General features: G+C 36.1%; 1 protein-coding gene across 1 annotated transcript in view; it reads right to left on the bottom strand.

Annotated features, from left to right (window-relative positions):
* LOC126457537 (homogentisate 1,2-dioxygenase) overlaps positions 1 to 17,487 on the bottom strand; it is a 109,848-nt gene that overhangs the window by 48,447 nt on the left and 43,914 nt on the right. Inside the window, exons 2-4 of the mRNA XM_050093895.1 lie at positions 9,488 to 9,623; positions 7,904 to 8,034; positions 7,628 to 7,811 (exon numbers count right to left, since the gene is read on the bottom strand). Coding sequence (XP_049949852.1) covers positions 7,628 to 7,811; positions 7,904 to 8,034; positions 9,488 to 9,623 — 451 coding nt within the window. The remainder of the gene's footprint in view (positions 1 to 7,627; positions 7,812 to 7,903; positions 8,035 to 9,487; positions 9,624 to 17,487) is intronic.

Genomic DNA, 17,487 nt, shown 5'->3' on the forward strand with positions numbered 1-17,487 from the left:
CATTCCCATCACTCTTAGAGCACACCAGTATATCAATGATATTCTACACCCCATTTTGTTGCCCTTCATGGAGAATCATTATAATGGGATTCCCTCCTCTAACATTATCTCTATCTGTCTCTCTCTCTCTCTCTCACTTTTTTTTTTTTTTTTTAAAAATTAGTCAATACCAAGTAACTAGTATAGGTGAACATTATCTCAGCCATTTCACTAAAAGAATTTTATTTGATTTTGTATATGATGTATTATATTTCAGGCTAAAAAGAATAAAAAGAAATCAACTGTACATACAGTTAAAATTCTTCTTCTTTTAGAAATATTTGAAATTATGAAGTATCTGGCTTATTTAAAATTGCTCTTATTAATTACACAATCTGACAAAAATTATAAATTTTATTTCTGGACTCATTTACAAAGTAATGATATATTTTAGTGATAAATCTTCTTTTGTCAAGAAAGTTTGTAAACTCTTTGGAATATTATGAGTACTGCCAGAATGTTGGGAGTAGTAGGCATGCCTCTGATGGAAATGCACGTGTTTTTAATTTTGTCTGCAACAATGTAATTGACGGTTTTATGAAAATGGAGTCAGTGTGATATACGAGGGTGAGTCAAATGAAAACCTTAAATTTGTAATAACAAATTGAAATATAGTGCCGTTATCCTGTACATTGGTAATCGTGCTACAAACAGCGTGCAGAATGGCCTGTAGGTGGCAGCATAGTGCAGATGCACACATACCGTCGCAGTATCAGTATAAAGAAAGCCACCCCACTTGCGACTTGCACCAGGGAAGAACAGCATTCTGTTATTCGGTTTTTGCATAGTGAAGGTGTCAAACCTATTGAAATTCATTGACAAATGAAGGTTCAGTATGGTGATGCATGTTTGTCACAGCAGCAAGTCTATGAATGGAGTAGGAAGATTGCAAATGGTGTGACTTCAGTGGAAGATGCTCTTCATCCAGGTCAGGCACAACGAGTTGTGACTTCACAGAACATTGCAGCAGTTGAAGCCATAGTGAAGGAAAACCACCAAGTGACACTGAATGACATTGCAGCATGTTTACGGATTAGTCATAGGTCAGCACACCATATTGTGCAGGATGTGCTCCAGTTTCACAAAGTGTCTGCAAGATGGGTGCCACAGCAGCTGACTCCTGAAGTGAGAGAATGACGTGTTGATGCTTGTGAATAACTTCTTCAGCGCTTTGAATGAGAAGGTGATGGCTTCCTTGCAAGAATCATTATGGGGGATGAAACCTGGGTTCACTTCCACCAACTGGAAATGAAGAGAGCAAGCAAGGAATGGCGCCATTCCTCATCACCAAAACCAAAGAAGTTTCAAGCAGAACCATCAGCAGGGAAGGTTATGATGACTCTCTTTTGGGATGAAAAAGGTGTCATTTTTGAGCATTACATGACTAGAGGTACTACTGTCACCAGTGCATCATACACAGATCTCCTAAAAAATAATCTGCGACCTGCAATCAAATCAAAGTAACATGGATTGCTGTCAGCAGGTGTCCTTTTGCAGCATGACAATGCAAGGCCCCACACTGCCCATACAACAGTTGCAACAATCACAGACCTGAACTTTGAGTGTGTTCCTCATCCACCATACTCACCAGACCTTTCCCCAAGTGATTTCCATATGTTTGGACAATGTAAAGACGCAATGGGAGGAAAGAAGTTCCATTCTGATGAAGAGGTATGCCACATGGTGCATGAGTGGTTGTGCAGACTATGAAAAGAATTTTTTTCTAAAGGAATTTATGCACTTTGTAAATGCCGGAGGACTTGCATTGAGCATGGAGGAGACTATGTTGAAAGGTGATACAGCTTTATACCACTTTTGCACAATAAATAATATTAAAAAAAATTTAAGGTTTTCATTTGACTCACCCTCATTGAAGAGTGGGATGAAATAAAGGAAAATCATAGCAACAGATAGTAAACCATCAATTATTTAGTCTTCTGGAACCCACGATGTTATAAAAAAATTTCAGGCTCAAGACCGTACCGCAAGACGCAAGAACTGCAGCCAACAAGAAGTCAAAATGAAGATAAGTAAAAAGTTTTTCTTTTGTACGAGGGCTATCCACAAAGTACATTACATTTTTGTTTGTGTCTGTTAGGAGTGGGGCTAGTGCGGCCATCTTGGTGTCATGGCATTCCGCCGCTCAGTCGGCATCCTGCCGTGCTAGTGAGAGGTTCGTGCTGTACTCCGTTGAGTTACTGTGACAGTTTGAAATGTCAGCGTTAACTGAAAATGCCGTGAAGTGTGAAGTGCGTGCTGTAATAAGGTTTCTGACTGCAAAAAACTGTACACCGATAGAAATCTATCAGCAGCTTTGTGAAGTGTATGGAGATAACATAATCACTGAAGGTGGAGTGCGTCAATGGGTCATAAAATTTAAAAATGGCCGAACTAACGTTCACGACGAAGAGCGAAGTGGAAGACCCAGCATAGTGACTGCTGAACTTGTCAAAAAAGTTGATGCCGTGGTCCGTGAAAACCGTAATTTCACAATAACGGAACTCTCTATGAGTTTTCCACAAATTTCACGAAGTCTGTTGCATGAAATCATTACCGAAAAGCTTGGTTACCACAAGTTTTGTGTAAGATGGATACCAAAAATCTTGGCAGAGATTTACAAAAATCAGCGAATGGCTGCAGCGTTAACGTTTTTGGACGCTTACGAGAAAGATGGCGACTCATTACTTGATCGCATCGTTACTGGTGACGAAACATGGGTTAAGCATGTGAACTGCAAGACAAAATTGCAGTGAATGCAGTGGAGGCACACAAATTCCCCCAAAAACCCAAGAAATGCATGCAGACAATGTCGGCAAGGAAGGTGAAGGCGACTGTCTTTTGGGACAGAAAAGGTGTGATTTTTGTGGATTTCCTGGAAAGAGGCACTACAATAAACTCTCAAAGGTATTGCCAAACTCTGCACAGCCTCAGAAGAGCAATACAAAACAAGTGCAGGGGAAAGTTGGGCTCAAAGATCTTGCTGATTCACGACAACGCTCGGGCCCACACGGCAAATGCCACTCGTGAAGTTCTCGAATCTTTTAAGTGGCACCGAGCAACTTCCACTTATTCCCAGCAATGAAGAAGTGGTTGGCTATGCAGCATTTTGATGACAACGCACAGCTTCAAGAAGAGGTAACCACGTGGTTGAAGGCACAGGCGGTCGAATTTTATGACGAAGGAATTTCCAAGCTCGTCCATCGTTACGATAAGTGCCTCAATTTAAATGGCAACTATGTAGAAAAGTAGTATTTAAGTGTGGCTATCATCTGTATATAATAAAAAAAATTTCCAATACTTTATTTATTTTTAATTCCAAAACGTAATGTACTTTGTGGATAGCCCTCGTATATCTTATGCCTCTCGAAGCTTTCAAAACTTTTAGAGACAGGATTTTAATGGTAATGTGTGGGAGGGTAAGATTACACCATCCTGGTTTTATATTTCATCATGATGAAGCCCACCTGCACATGACGAGAGTTTCTCTTGCATGTCTTCATGTTTGCCAAACCCTGCCTTGGCCAGCAGAGTCACCAGGTCTCTCCCCAGATGAGAACGTTTGGAGCATTACGGGCAGGGCCCTCCAACCAGGCCAGGATTTTGGTAATCTAATGTTCCAATTGAACATAATTTGGCTTGATATACCTCAGGAGAACCTCCAATTACTCTATCAGTCAATGCCAAGCTGAATACTGATTGCATAAAGGCCATAGGTCAACCAATATGTTGCTGACTTGCTCAATTTGTGAAGCTTTTTCTCTTGAATAAATCATCCAGTTTTTCTGAAACTATAATAATCTGTTTGTCTGTATATGTACATCACATTTACCTGTTTCTGTCCCATTCAGATACGAGGGTAATCCCAAAAGTAAGGTGTCCTATTTTTTATAAGTACATAGACCTGTTTATTTCTAAAATGGTTTACATCAGTTTACAGCTTGAACACTCAGCTATTTTTTGACATAATCACCATTTTTGTTGATGCAATTTTGTAGATGCTGTGGCAATTTTCGTATGCCCATGTCATACCAGCATGCCGCCATGCTGTTTAGAAAGTTATGAACCTCTTCTTTCACCTTGTCATTGGAGCTGAATTGCTGGGACCACAATTAATGCCGATAGGTACTGTGAGACTCTGAAAAAACTCAAAAGGGCAATTCAGAACTGGAGAAGAGGAATGTTGAGCAAAGGCATACACATTCTCCATGACAACGCTCACCCATACATCGCTTGGCAAACCGTTGCTCTCCTGCAACAGTTTCAGGGGAACATAATCACCCACCCACCCTATAGTCCTGACTTGGCAACCAGTGACTATCACCTGTTCTCTAGGTTAAAAGAACATTTGGCCGGAAAGTGATTCAGCTCTGACGACGAGGTGAAAGAAGAGGTTCATAAATTTATAAACAGCATGGCAGCAAGCTGGTATGACATGGGCATACAAAAACGGCCACAGCATCTACAAAAATGCATCGACAGAAATGGTGATTATGTCAAAATATAGCAAAATGTTTAAGCTGTTTACTGATGTAACCCATTGTAGAAATAAACAGGTCTATGTACTTACAAAGAAACAGGAGACCTTACTTTTAGGATTACCCTCGTAATTCCTTCACGGTGCAACTTTTGTTTGTGTTTGTGTTTGTGTGTGTGTGTGTGTGTGTGTGTGTGTGTGTGTGTGTGTGATAAACTTCTCATGTTTATTCCATTGTCTTACGTACTTCTATTATAAATAACGCTTATATGTACGTGTAATGGTGCCATCCATACAGGGCAATTTGTCTCTGGATAAATAAATAAAACCAGTAATATAGTGCAGATGATACAGCAGTGGACCACTGTACTGCTATTGGATATTAGCGAGCAATACCAAATAAAGTAGATACAAATGAGAACAGTTATTTTTGTTGTAGCTTTATCATCTTTATGAAATGGAAAATATTTGCCCCTTCCTCCTTTAGCAGTCATAAGTGGCCAATATTTTCAGTATAATGTACAGTAATATTATTTAGCTGTGTTAATCTTTAGTATTATTTTAGCAAAGAAATACAAGGTTAATGTAAGACCTACAATTTATTGCTACATGATATATTTGCCTTAACTTGTATTTACCTCAGAAGATACCATCAAACTGCAATGTACTATTTGTTCCGCTTTTCTTAATTTCTTTACTCCCTAGTTCTGAATCAACAAAATTCAGAAGTGTTTTATGTGTAGTCACTGTTATTATTATTCAAATCTGGTCTGGTGAGTACCATGTGAAACAGCTGATTTATGAGATGTATTTCTTTCAATTTTTTGGCTTCCCAGTACTTCTTCTTTCTCATTCTCTATTATTCTCTTCTTTCTTCTGTCCATTTCCCCACTTCTTCTTTTGTATTTTCTTCTGGAAACCCTTAACTTTCCTATTCTTTCCCTGAATTCATGCCTGTTTTCTAGGTCTTTTTTATTCCCAACTCATGCAAATCTTTCTTGCTTCTGTAAACAATGAAATTTGGGTTTCTGGATTTTTGTCAAATAAACTGAATATATTTTTTATATCAGGGTCTTGTTATCCATTGATTTTAAGTGGCTATAAAATTTTATCATTGTATCTATTATACTATCATTGTTTTCATGGACTTCCTTGTTGCTTTTGTTTCCAAATCCACTGACTGTATTTTAGACCCAAAATACTACAAATTATTCTTTTTTCTTTCTCTCAGAATTATTTAACTGTTGGCTGTGTTTATGGAGAGGCATTCTAAGGTATAAAGACACCCAGTTTTAATCACCATATTGTAATGCCAAGCTTTTGTATTAATAGACCAGGATTTTAAAAAAATTGTATGTGTACTTTGTTGTGTGCAATGCTACTGCAATGTTTCTGGCTGTGCTTACATTAGCTGCTTTGTCCAAAGCATTGATTGGATTATTTTTCCCAAGGAGGCCTAGTTGGATGAACTTTATTTTTCCATATTTTGATTCTATGTATTTAATGTATACTTTTTTTTCAAACTAAATTTATAATTCAGTTTTTTTCTTCTACCTTGTGGAGAATGTTCACCTGTTTCAAAGCATTTTGTAGGTTCACTGCTAAGGTTGCTAACTCACTATCAAAAGCTAAGAAACCAATTTCAAGGTTCTCTCTCTTTCTTCCAAGTTTCATTTTATTTATCATCTCTTCTTCTGTTCCTTTTCTCCATTTTTATACTACTTTCTTGTAAATTCAGATGAATAATAATGGACCCCATGCCTGTTTTAATTTTGAAAGATTTTCTTGTTTCATCTAAAAATTTAACTTTTGAAACAGTGTTAGTCAAAGTTTGCTTAATGATTACCATTGTTTTTTTAGGGTGTGGAATAGGATAACACTAATGACAGAGTCATAGGCTTTTTTAAAACCAACAAAGGATTCATAAAGATTTTGTGCACAAAGTTTCTTATATCTGATTAAGAGCTTTGGGTTTAATATGTGTTCAATACATAACATTCCTCCCTTCAAACCTTCCTTGTGTTCTCCTAATAGTTGCTCCATTTGATTTTCTAATCTATTGTGCTTACGTTTTGACAGAATTTTGTACTTCACTGGGAGGAGAGCTATGTCTTGATAATTGTTTACATACGTTTTGTTTCCCTTTTTGTGCGACAGATAAACAAGCACTATTTTCCAGTCTTTTAGTATTTGTTAAGTGTCCCAAATGTTTTCCATTCTGTTTTGTAGATGTTTACAGTTCCATCACACTTTTCCACATTTCTTCAAGAACATTGTCATCCTCCAAAGCTTAGTTGTGTTTTAGTTTAATAATTTGGTCAATTACCTGAAAGTTTGGTGCTCTCTCATTATTATCAGTCTAATACTATGTAGTACTGCAGTGGCTGTTACACAGTAAATATCACTTTTTATTGTCAGTCTGTTTATTCAGTCATTTCAAAATTAATAATGAAGTAATTCCTGGTCCATTGTGGGCAACCTAAGACTCACTAGAGCAGAAGGGTTACAAAAGGTAGTGCAACATGTGTCAATTTTAGTTTTACTGATGCTTTATATAAAGTGAAAAGTGAAGTTTCCGTATTGTATTTGCACATGGTTTGTTGTATATGCAATTGTCATTCTCGTGGGCAGCTGTGTTAATGATGCAATGTCATAAAATGAAATGCAATACAATTACACTGAAAATAATGTGATGTACTGAATAGCAGATGATGTTGGAATTGCAGCGAATCATTGTTTACTCCAATGAGACAGGTATCAGTCACCTTCAAGTGTGAAGTTGAAAGCAAATGTCAGCATTTCCAGAATGCAGTACTGCACCACAATCACAATTTCTGTATCATAACAAATATTACACCACTAAAATATAGTTTCTATTGATTGAAACCTAATATTTAGGTAACTGATATATTCAATCAAGTAAAGCTAAAATAAAGGATTTGTTCCCATTATTTGTTGTTAGATATCTCTGACTGACAAATCATGAAGAAAAATTGTGGAATGAATATTTAAAATTAATTTTCATCCATAAAGTCAAGTATAAACATGCAAAAAATCAGTTTTTTTAAAAATATGAATAAAATAAATTGTGTAATGATAATCAAATGTACCCACCCAGAAGAAAATCTCCATCTGAATTATAAAAGCATTTGTTTCCCATTGATTTGTTACATAGATATACATGTATAGCTATTCCATGTCTTGTTCGAGGATCACCAGCTCCACAGACTGTATGAAGACCTTCGACAAAATCAACTTGTTCATCATCACTTGGCAAATCAAATGGTAGCCATCTCATCTGAAAGTTTTATTTCAAAAGTAAGCAAAATATTACACTCTCAAAAACCACTGAACATTGATATGTATACAGAATTTTGTTTCATGCCATACCTGGTTTGGGTTTGGTGGATTTTCATTCCAATTATTCCCAAAGTGTTTTTTTGCAAATGGTTGAAAGGGTTCATGTATGACTGATGGTCGGATACGATATAGCCAAGATCTCTTATTTCCTTCTCTTGGAGCTGTTTTAACAATACGATAGTGGGTCAATAATTAGTGGGAAGAGATTACAAGATATCTGAAAATGTAAAATATTTTGAAATTCCTGCTGAGTATAGAGTGAACATAAACACTTTAAAATACTGTTAGAATTTTATGGCAATTTTATCTACATAAGATGGTTTTATCACAACTATTATTTATTAGGATTTTATTTTAACTGTTTGGGTATCAGAATTAAATATCAATAAAAACAAAAAAAGCTACAAACAACACTCTATCTCTCCCGTTCTTGTTAAATTAGATCTGGAAGTATGTAAATGGCTATATATATATATATATATATATATGAATTATGTTTTTTGTTCTTAAACTCTAATACCATGACCAGTCCAATGTATTTGTAAAAGCGACCCACAAATCAGTAAAACTACTACTACTGCTACTATAAAAGTGATTCACAAATGAAAAAAACTGCTACTACTACTATCACCACTTCTACTACTACTACATTTGTATGTTAATTAGAAACTTTAGCCAAGATTATGAAGTTGATGTAAGTCAGTCTATAGGTTAATAATACAAACATAATAATGGCAGTACTTGTAATCTCTCAGGTCGTATCTGAGCTGTCCACTACTCTCCATCTACGTATCTTTATAAGTTCTCCCGCACAAAATTTTTACATTCTATTAATATCTTTAGTGATTTTCCAGCTTTGGCATTTAATGTGTAAAGGTAACAACTAATCAAGTAGAAAAAGCACTGAATCTTTGAAAGGTATATAAATAAGACTGAGAACTATGCTAGCTTTCTGATGAATCCTTTTTTTATGATAAAGCACACATATGCACACATGTGCACATGCAGTCTCTCCCCTCCCCACCACCCTCCTCATGCACACAGGAGTGGGGAGTGGCACCACAAAATTTGACTGTCCCCATCCAGTTTCTCATCATTATTAAAATACCATCTGTACATTTGTAAAACATCTTCTTAATTGTTGCAGGACTGTCACCTCTGGAAGAAAGAATGGTGTTGAAAGTATCACATTTAAGGTCCTCTCGAGCAGAATAAATGCTGATAGTAGCCAACCCAACATATTAAAACAGTGTTTTGGGTTGTCAGGCAAAATGAAGATGTAAGCTGGGCACTGGGATGTACCTTGATGAATTATTAGCAGAATGCAAACTTCAAAAGGCGAAAACCTGGATAGCATAATGGGACATATTTTTAACCCATCCAGTTGTCTAAACTAACAAACAATTAACTATTGAGTAACACTCTCTGACTTGAAATTCTACTCAGTTCAAAATCAAAGTGATTGTTAATTCAATATTTTATGTTTAGAGGGGCAAGAAGCCTGAATCACATGAACAATGCTTTCAAAATCCCTACCATGATCAAATTTTTTATAACGTAACTTCATTACTACATAAATCTACTAAATATTTTAAGCAGAAGTGTATGAGATACCTGTAAATGCAGAGCCAGATAACTGTTCTGCATACAGTCCATAAGGACACTTCTGAGGACTGTTTTGCCCATGTGGCAGGGCTCCTGGACACCTTGGATCTTCAGAGGTGAATTCACTGCCAAAGCCAGTTAAGTACTGTAACAGGTGACAGTATTACATTTACGGTGGAAACAATATCGTATGTTTTTGAGACCATAAAGCATACATCATAACATTGCATAAACATTAACACATTGACTGCCATGTCCAAAATAAGTAAACTGCTCCCAGAAGCCATGTCAAGCAGTTCATACAATCTGATTCATCATCTAATTTGTAGTCAGTTTTTTCTTGGTGGAAAAATGGAGCCTGCAAGTTATCTTAAAATTGGTGTACAGAGTAAAAAATGCAGCTAAGACACCAACAGTGAGGGAACTTATTATCAACACTCAGTCAACAGCTTGTGCATTTCAAGCATGTTTGACAGTATGATCTGTGTAAGGACATGCTGCATCATTAGTTGTTCAGTCTTCATTGTGGATGGTTCACTGACATTTATTATTATCTGTGTACAATTTTCCCCATTAAGTAGCTAGTAAGAAGAGGAAACTAAGTGATGCAGAACTTGAACAGCAAGCTGACATGAACAAATCGAATCAGACATGTTTATGGATAAATTCTCTGATGATGGAAGTCTCTACTAAACCATCTTCAAGTGAGGATTCAAATGCAGAAAACAGTGAATGCAATGAAAAAGATCAGTAAGTTGTTCCAATAGCAGGCATTATGAATAAAAGTGGTGAGTGGAGTGACATATCAGGATCCACAAGTATTTGTGTTAAGTGAGGACTCACAAAATTTTGGCATCAATGCACTTTCTCATTTTTAAAATTTTTTTTCTGAAGAGTTGCTAATGTTATTACATCAGCAAGCAAATCTAAATGTGAGTGAGGAAGCAGTAAAATGTGGGAGGAGATGATTCAGCCAGGCTCCTGAGATGGAGGGGTACAAATGTTGTGGAAATGAAAGTATTTCTGGGAATGTTGTTGCAAGTGGGACCTAGTTGTTTTCCATTGACAGAACATAGGCGGAGTACAAGTCTTTTTTACAGTGTCACATTCTGGATATCTTTTATGAGCAGAAACAGATTCCAGCTGTTATTGAGACATCAATGCTTCTCAGACACCTCATTGCAATCCAATGACTGATTCTACAAAATTAGACCAGAGTTGGACCATTTCAGTAGCATCATGAGCAATAATTATGATCCAGACAAGAATCTCTGCGTTGACAGGTCAATGATTTTGTGGCACAGCCATCTGTTTCTCAGGCAGTATATCAAGAACAAGAAACACAAATATGATGTGAAACTTTATCAGTTCTGTGAATCTAATGGTGTGATTGTCAAAATAAAAATCTGCTGTGGCAAGTCACAGGATCGATGATGCATCTGAAGTTGTTTTACACCTGATGGAAGTTTTCTTGAACAAAGGATATGTGTTTCATATGGACAATTTTTATAATTCTCTATCACTTACAAAACTGTTGTTCTCTTACAAAAGCTACATGTGTGGAACATTACATAATGATAGAAAGGAAGACCCAAAATCATTAGTTACCATGAAACAGAAGAAAGGTCAGGTGGTATGGAAGAGAAATGATAAGGCTGTCGTTTGCAAATTGAAGGACAAAAAGGAAGTCCTGACCATTTCTAATAGGCACTGTGCCAAAATGTTGGAAGTTCACAGTTGGAATGGCAAAGTTGCCTTGAAACCAAAGATTACAACAATGGCATGGCAGGTGTTGATCAGTCAGATCAAATGCTGTAGTATTACTCAGTATTGTGAAAAACTACTGGATGGCCAAAATAGCTTCCTCTAAATGTAATGAAAATTTTTCTCCAGAGTGCCCACTGTTTTTATAATCAAACAACTGAATGTTGTATCAAGTCTCTAGCTTTTAGAGAAAAATTTATTTATGCATTGACAGGAGATAAGATGCCAGACATCCACAAGAAAATCGGGATGGATGACAGCTTGCATTATTTAGTGGAAATACTCACCACTGAGAAAAAAGTGTGGCCATCAAAGCCATGCATAGTGTGCAGGCAACAAAAGAAATGCTATGAATCACAGTACTTTTGTCCCAGTTGTTAAGAAAAATTGGTGCTTTGCCTGGAAGAATGGTTCAAGATATATCATAAAAAACTTTATTTTCATTGCCATTAGCAACATAAGGTATTCATTTTGCAGCTACAGCTATTAAATTTTGTATGTGCTTTGCTGTTAGTTTATTCCAAGTGTTATAATAAAAATTCTGTTCCACAGTGCCCTGATGCTTTCCTACAGCTGTCCCTGATGCTGAAGGCCTGTTAGATTGCACATATTTGCTACACATGTTTTTGTATCTGACTTTATTCAGACACTAATTTCCTATGAGTTTAATGCATAGGGGATGCCAGTGGCCAGGTTGTCAGGCAAGTGATTACTCGTAGTTGGGAGCCAGTGTGTTAAATTAATGAAATAATAATGCATGTAGTATACCTTGGACAATTAACTTGTTTTTAAAGGAATTATGGTGGCACTTCAAAAAGTTGATTTGTATGCTAACGTCTTTTTAGGTCTCAGATTTGTAGTTTCTTATTTGTTTATTTGTATGGCCAGGCAACTTTAAATCTGTATTTTCCTCCTGCTTCCTTTTTCTTTATTTTGACTGTCCCTTTTTTTATATTTTATAGTTACAGGAGCCAAAGTTACACTTGTACCAAAATGTTTTCCCAAATGCCAGTTTATTCAACAATTTCTGTGGAAACTGCAACATTGAGAACAAACTTGTTCCTGAAATGAACTTTATACGAGGGTCGGTCAAAAAGTAATGCCTCCCATTTTTTTTCTACTTAAAGAAATTAAGTTAAGTGAAAAATTTGAATTTGGCGCCATTCCTCAAACCTTCTTCTGCAATCCACTGCAGTAGTAACTTTCTGTGTCAACAGGTGGCAGCACAGCAGAAGTTTGTAAGATGGCCGACATCGATGTTCGTTTGAGACAGCGTTGTGTGATTGAATTCTTGAATGCAGAAGGTGAAACGCCCATACGCATTCATGAAAGACTGAAGAAGGTGTATGGTGTTGTGACAGTGGATGCCAGCACTGTTAGACGATGGGTTCATCGTTGTAAGGAAGCTGAAGGGCAAACACCGTTGACTGACGAAAAGTGGAGCGGCAGGCCGGTGAGTGCAGTGACTCCACACAACATTCAGCAAGTTGATGACATCATTCGTGGTGACCGTCGGGTGACTGCAGATGAAGTGTGTCGCATTATTTCTCTTAGTAAAGGCAGTGTGATCACGATTATTAAACAATTGGGGTACTCAAAAGTTTGCGCACGGTGGGTTCCAAGAATGTTAACCGATCAGAATAAAGAGGCAAGGAAAACAATAGCCTCCCAACACTTGCAGTGCTTCCGTTTGGAGGGAGATGAGTTTCTGAGAAAAATTGTGACCGGGGACGAAACATGGGTGCATTTTTTTGAACCCGAATCAAAGAGGCAGTCAATGGAGTGGCGTCACACAAGCTCGCCGAGGAAGAAAAAATTCAAAACTGTGCGATCGGCAGGGAAAGTTATGGCAACAGTTTTCTGGGATACAGAGGGTGTGATTCTGGTTGATTTTTTGGAGCGGGGATGCACAATAAATTCTGTTCAATACGTCACAACCCTAAACAAACTTAAAGCACGTCTTCAGCGAGTTCGCCCAACAAAATCAATGGCAGATGTTCTTCTTTTGCATGACAATGCAAGACCACACACCAGTCGTCACACCTCTGACGAGATTGTCAAAATTGGATGGGAAGTTTTGCCTCATCCCCCATACAGCCCTGACCTGGCACCATCAGACTTCCATCTGTTCGGGCCACTAAAAGAAGCTCATCGTGGGATTCATTTTGAAGATGAGGAGGCCGTCAAAACATCCGTGCGTCAATGGCTTAGGAAGCAGAGCTGTGATTTTTACCGTGCTGGGATACATGCCCTTGTTCAAAGATGGACCAAAACTGTAGAGATGGGCGGAGGTTACATTGAAAAATGACAAAATGATCCTCAATGTTGTGGTTTTCAACCTATGTAATTGCATTTAAATTTCCTGACAATTAAACGTAGAAAAAAAAATAGGAGGCATTACTTTTTGACTGACCCTCGTACTACAGATTAAGTACAGCACAATACCAGTGTGATCAGGATTTCAGAAGTATACTTTAATTTTAGCCTCAAGTGTTATATATGATATGAAGCTCACACGCTGAAATGATTGCCTTGAAATATTGTTGTGGTTGTAACGGGACATCCTCCTCTAGCATTACCTTTCCTCAACAGTAGCTGTTGATACCAGTATTATTTTTTGAATTTTGGACAGGTCAGTATTATCTCAGCTGCTTTCCTGAAACCATTTGTATTATTTTGTACACAGTATGTTATATTTGAAGCTAAAATTTATCAAAAGGAATTACTTTATAAAATATTTTAGTCTTGATGTTATACTTGATAAGTACTAGTACTGAATGTACAGTCTTGAGATTATTTTTTTAGAAACATTTGAAATTACAAATTATTGGTACACTTGAGATTTCTGTTCTTAATTACATAATTCTGTGCTGTTTACTATTATTATTATTATTTTTGATTATTCCCATTTAAAGAGAGTGTTTGTACTTGAATTCCTTTATGATGGTTGTTTATGTTTTTTCTTCATTGTACTGTTTACTATATTCATTTATGGATTCATTTATGGGATAATAGTCGAAATTAAAATGTAATGGAAACTAGTTCAAATTCATTTGTTAAAAAAAATTGTAAACCTTTGGCATATTGTTATTTCCACAGAGTATGGAAGTTGTAAGCGTGCCTTTGACATAATCGGACATAGTTTTGTATTTCTTTGTGAACAATGTAATTTCAGCTTTGTTAATGTGAAAAATCAAAATACTGTATGATATACTAAAATTTGAAATAATTAATTTATGTAAAAAAAAAAATTACTGCAACAACAATCTTCAGATTTATTTAGTTCAAACCAACCATGAGGATGTAATGTGAGATTTTTAGCTTCAAGAATCAGGCCCCTAGACAAGAAGAACTGGAGCCATCTCAACATGAAAAGCTAAGTAAATTTGAAAGTCTATGATTAATTGACTAATAATGAAATTTTGTATGTTGCAGGAATTATTATATTTCTTTAATTTTTGAAATATATGTATGAATAAATTTTCAATCACATGTAACAAAACTGAAGGCTACCCAGCAAAGGATCTTTTTACCAACAGTGATGATGTACTACCAATAATGATAGACCATATTGAATGAAAGTGAAGAGAACCTTACAACTACAATCAGGGGCATCGAAAAGGAAAGATAAGTACAAATTATTTGTGAAGTTGATTCGTTTGTGGACTTGTGTGCTTGTCAACAAAATGAACAGGGATGAAAACAAAAGCGAGGTAGAAATGAAAGATGCAAGATCCAGTCAGGACATGTCTGAGCGAGTAAAATCTTAGTCAGTAAAGAAACAGTAAATACTGATGTTTTGCACTTAATTTTGGCACAACTAGAGGAAATGAAGATGGATAACAATAACAAATTTAGTGCAGTCAATGATCAGTTAACTCAAATGAGAACAGACAATGATTGTAAATTTACTTCACTACAAAGACAATTAAAAACCATGAAACAGCAAAAAACAGTCAAATGCACAGGGTACGAGATCAGATAGGTCAACATAGTAATCAAATTTCAGAGTTAAAAAATGGGTTGTCAGAGGAGTTAAAAAGTGTGAACGAAGAAATTGATGTTTCAGAAAATAATTTATTGTTTTAGGAAATGAGCTTATAGTTGAGTCAGCAAAACATTCAAAGAATTTTGATGACATCAGAGTTGAACCGAAGGCTGTAGTGCAAAAACTGTGTGAATTGGGAGCTACCACCCAACAAAATGTCACCCACCCAACAAAATGTCACCAATTTAAACCAAAAAAATTTAAATATGTGAACTAATGTGACTGTTTTAGATCAAAAAATTTCAGCAGTTCAGAAAAGTTGTATTAACAAAAATACTCCCATCAAAAGTTTTCCATCAGATAATTCACTTCCAGTGGATTTTCTGCACCACTGTGGAGATTGATTTGTGTCAGGCATCTAAGACAGTCAAAAAATTAAATTTGTTAAAATATTTCTATAAGGTGAAGCTCTGTCATTGGTATATTTAATTTTAAGTCAGTGAGAAAAATATCAAAGATTTGAGAAAAGTGAATTTTGAATGGTCCTAATTATAGGAATAGGCACAACACTTTGAAAGAGTTTTGTGAGAACCAACTTAAAAAATTAGCACATCTTGACAAACCATTTTATGAAATGGCCTTGATTGATGCACTTAAAAGAACATTACCAGAAAGATTGCAGTGGGATTTGATACCCGGACCTGAAGATTGTCTTGAACAATTTTTACTATGTGTTGACAGGCTGGATAGGGCAATAGAAAGAAGTAAGTACCATAATAATGGTAATGATAGAAATCACAATGGGAGTAATCACAGAAACAGAGATAATGGTAACTTCCACCAGGATCAAAGCATCAATAGAGTGAGAAATTCTGAACAACAGCAGGATAGGAATGATGTGAATAACCAAGAGCTTTTTAATAGAAGAAATAGTCACAGAAATAACTACTCAGGAAACAGCAGTTTGCCTCAATGAAGCTCAACAGTTTTGGGGTGAGGAACATAACAAGCACAGCATCACTATACTTGCAATTGTCCAGTGATAACATTGTTAATGATATGGCACAGGTACCTGAAACTGAAGAGAAAGAATATCAGATTTCTGATTTATGTTTTGATCAAAAGTTTCGGGATACCATGTTTGATTATGGTGATGTAAGTGCTAATCACAAACCAGAATGTGAGAGTAGTGAGAATGTTGATGTAATATGTACTAATGATTTCTTCTCTTGGGCACAAAACAGTATTGTTGATGTATGTAAATCAAGTAATGAATGTATTGGATCTGAACTAGGTGGTACTTTTGCTGTAGATGTGAATGAGAGCTGTGAAGTAACTGAGGTTTGTAAGTCTGAGACTGGTGGCTTATTGCAAATGAGTGTAGGTGAGGTAAGTCACTTTGATGCAGATGAGACCTCTATTGTTCATTGATCTTGTGGATGAAGTAATTTTGGAGGAATTTGCTGATGATGAGTATCAGGTATTTGTGGAGTTTAAGAATAATGAAGTTTCAAAGTTATATGTAAATCATGTTGACAATACAGGTAAGGTAAGTAATGTATGTTATGAAAGTGAGGGTCATGGAATACCAGTCCAGTTAAAACAGTTTTTCATTGAAATCTTGCAGAGCAATGATCCAAACAATAAAAGTGAGGTATTTGTGAGCCTGGAGAATAATGATGAAAACATTTTGAACTTTGTTTGAGACCCGATCGATGATAACTTAGATAAAGGTGTATTCTGGAATAAGTTAGTTGTGGTTAGTAGAATTTGTATCCAAATCGGTTGAATGAAGCATAAGAGGATCTAATCAGGAAGTGTAATTTTGACAGTAACCTTCTGAAACAAGTGATGTTAGTTGTGCCATGGAATCTATTAATTGTGTTCAATCTTTAATTGACAACATGGATAATCAAAGTAATGATATAATAGCTGTAAAGTTCATAAAACCTTGGGAAGACTATGTGGATGGAGTATTTGATGAAATTTAAAGTGACATTTTGCATGAAGTGTCAGACAACAGAGAGAATGATACATATTTTGGATGTTCTTACATTAAAATTAAGACTAATCAGTGGGATGGGAACTGTTTGATTGGTACAGGTAGCCCAATTTGTGATATATATGAAAATTTCAGAGACAAGCTCAAGTATAATAAGAATTTTGTGGAAAGGCCCACTGTTGATGTAAAAATAAGAGCAGCAACAGGTGAACAAGGCAAATTTGTAAAATCTCAGGTACTTTTAACTTTTAGTAT

The sequence above is a fragment of the Schistocerca serialis genome, chromosome 2 (genome assembly GCF_023864345.2).
Source record: "Schistocerca serialis cubense isolate TAMUIC-IGC-003099 chromosome 2, iqSchSeri2.2, whole genome shotgun sequence".
NCBI lineage: Eukaryota > Metazoa > Arthropoda > Insecta > Orthoptera > Acrididae > Schistocerca > Schistocerca serialis.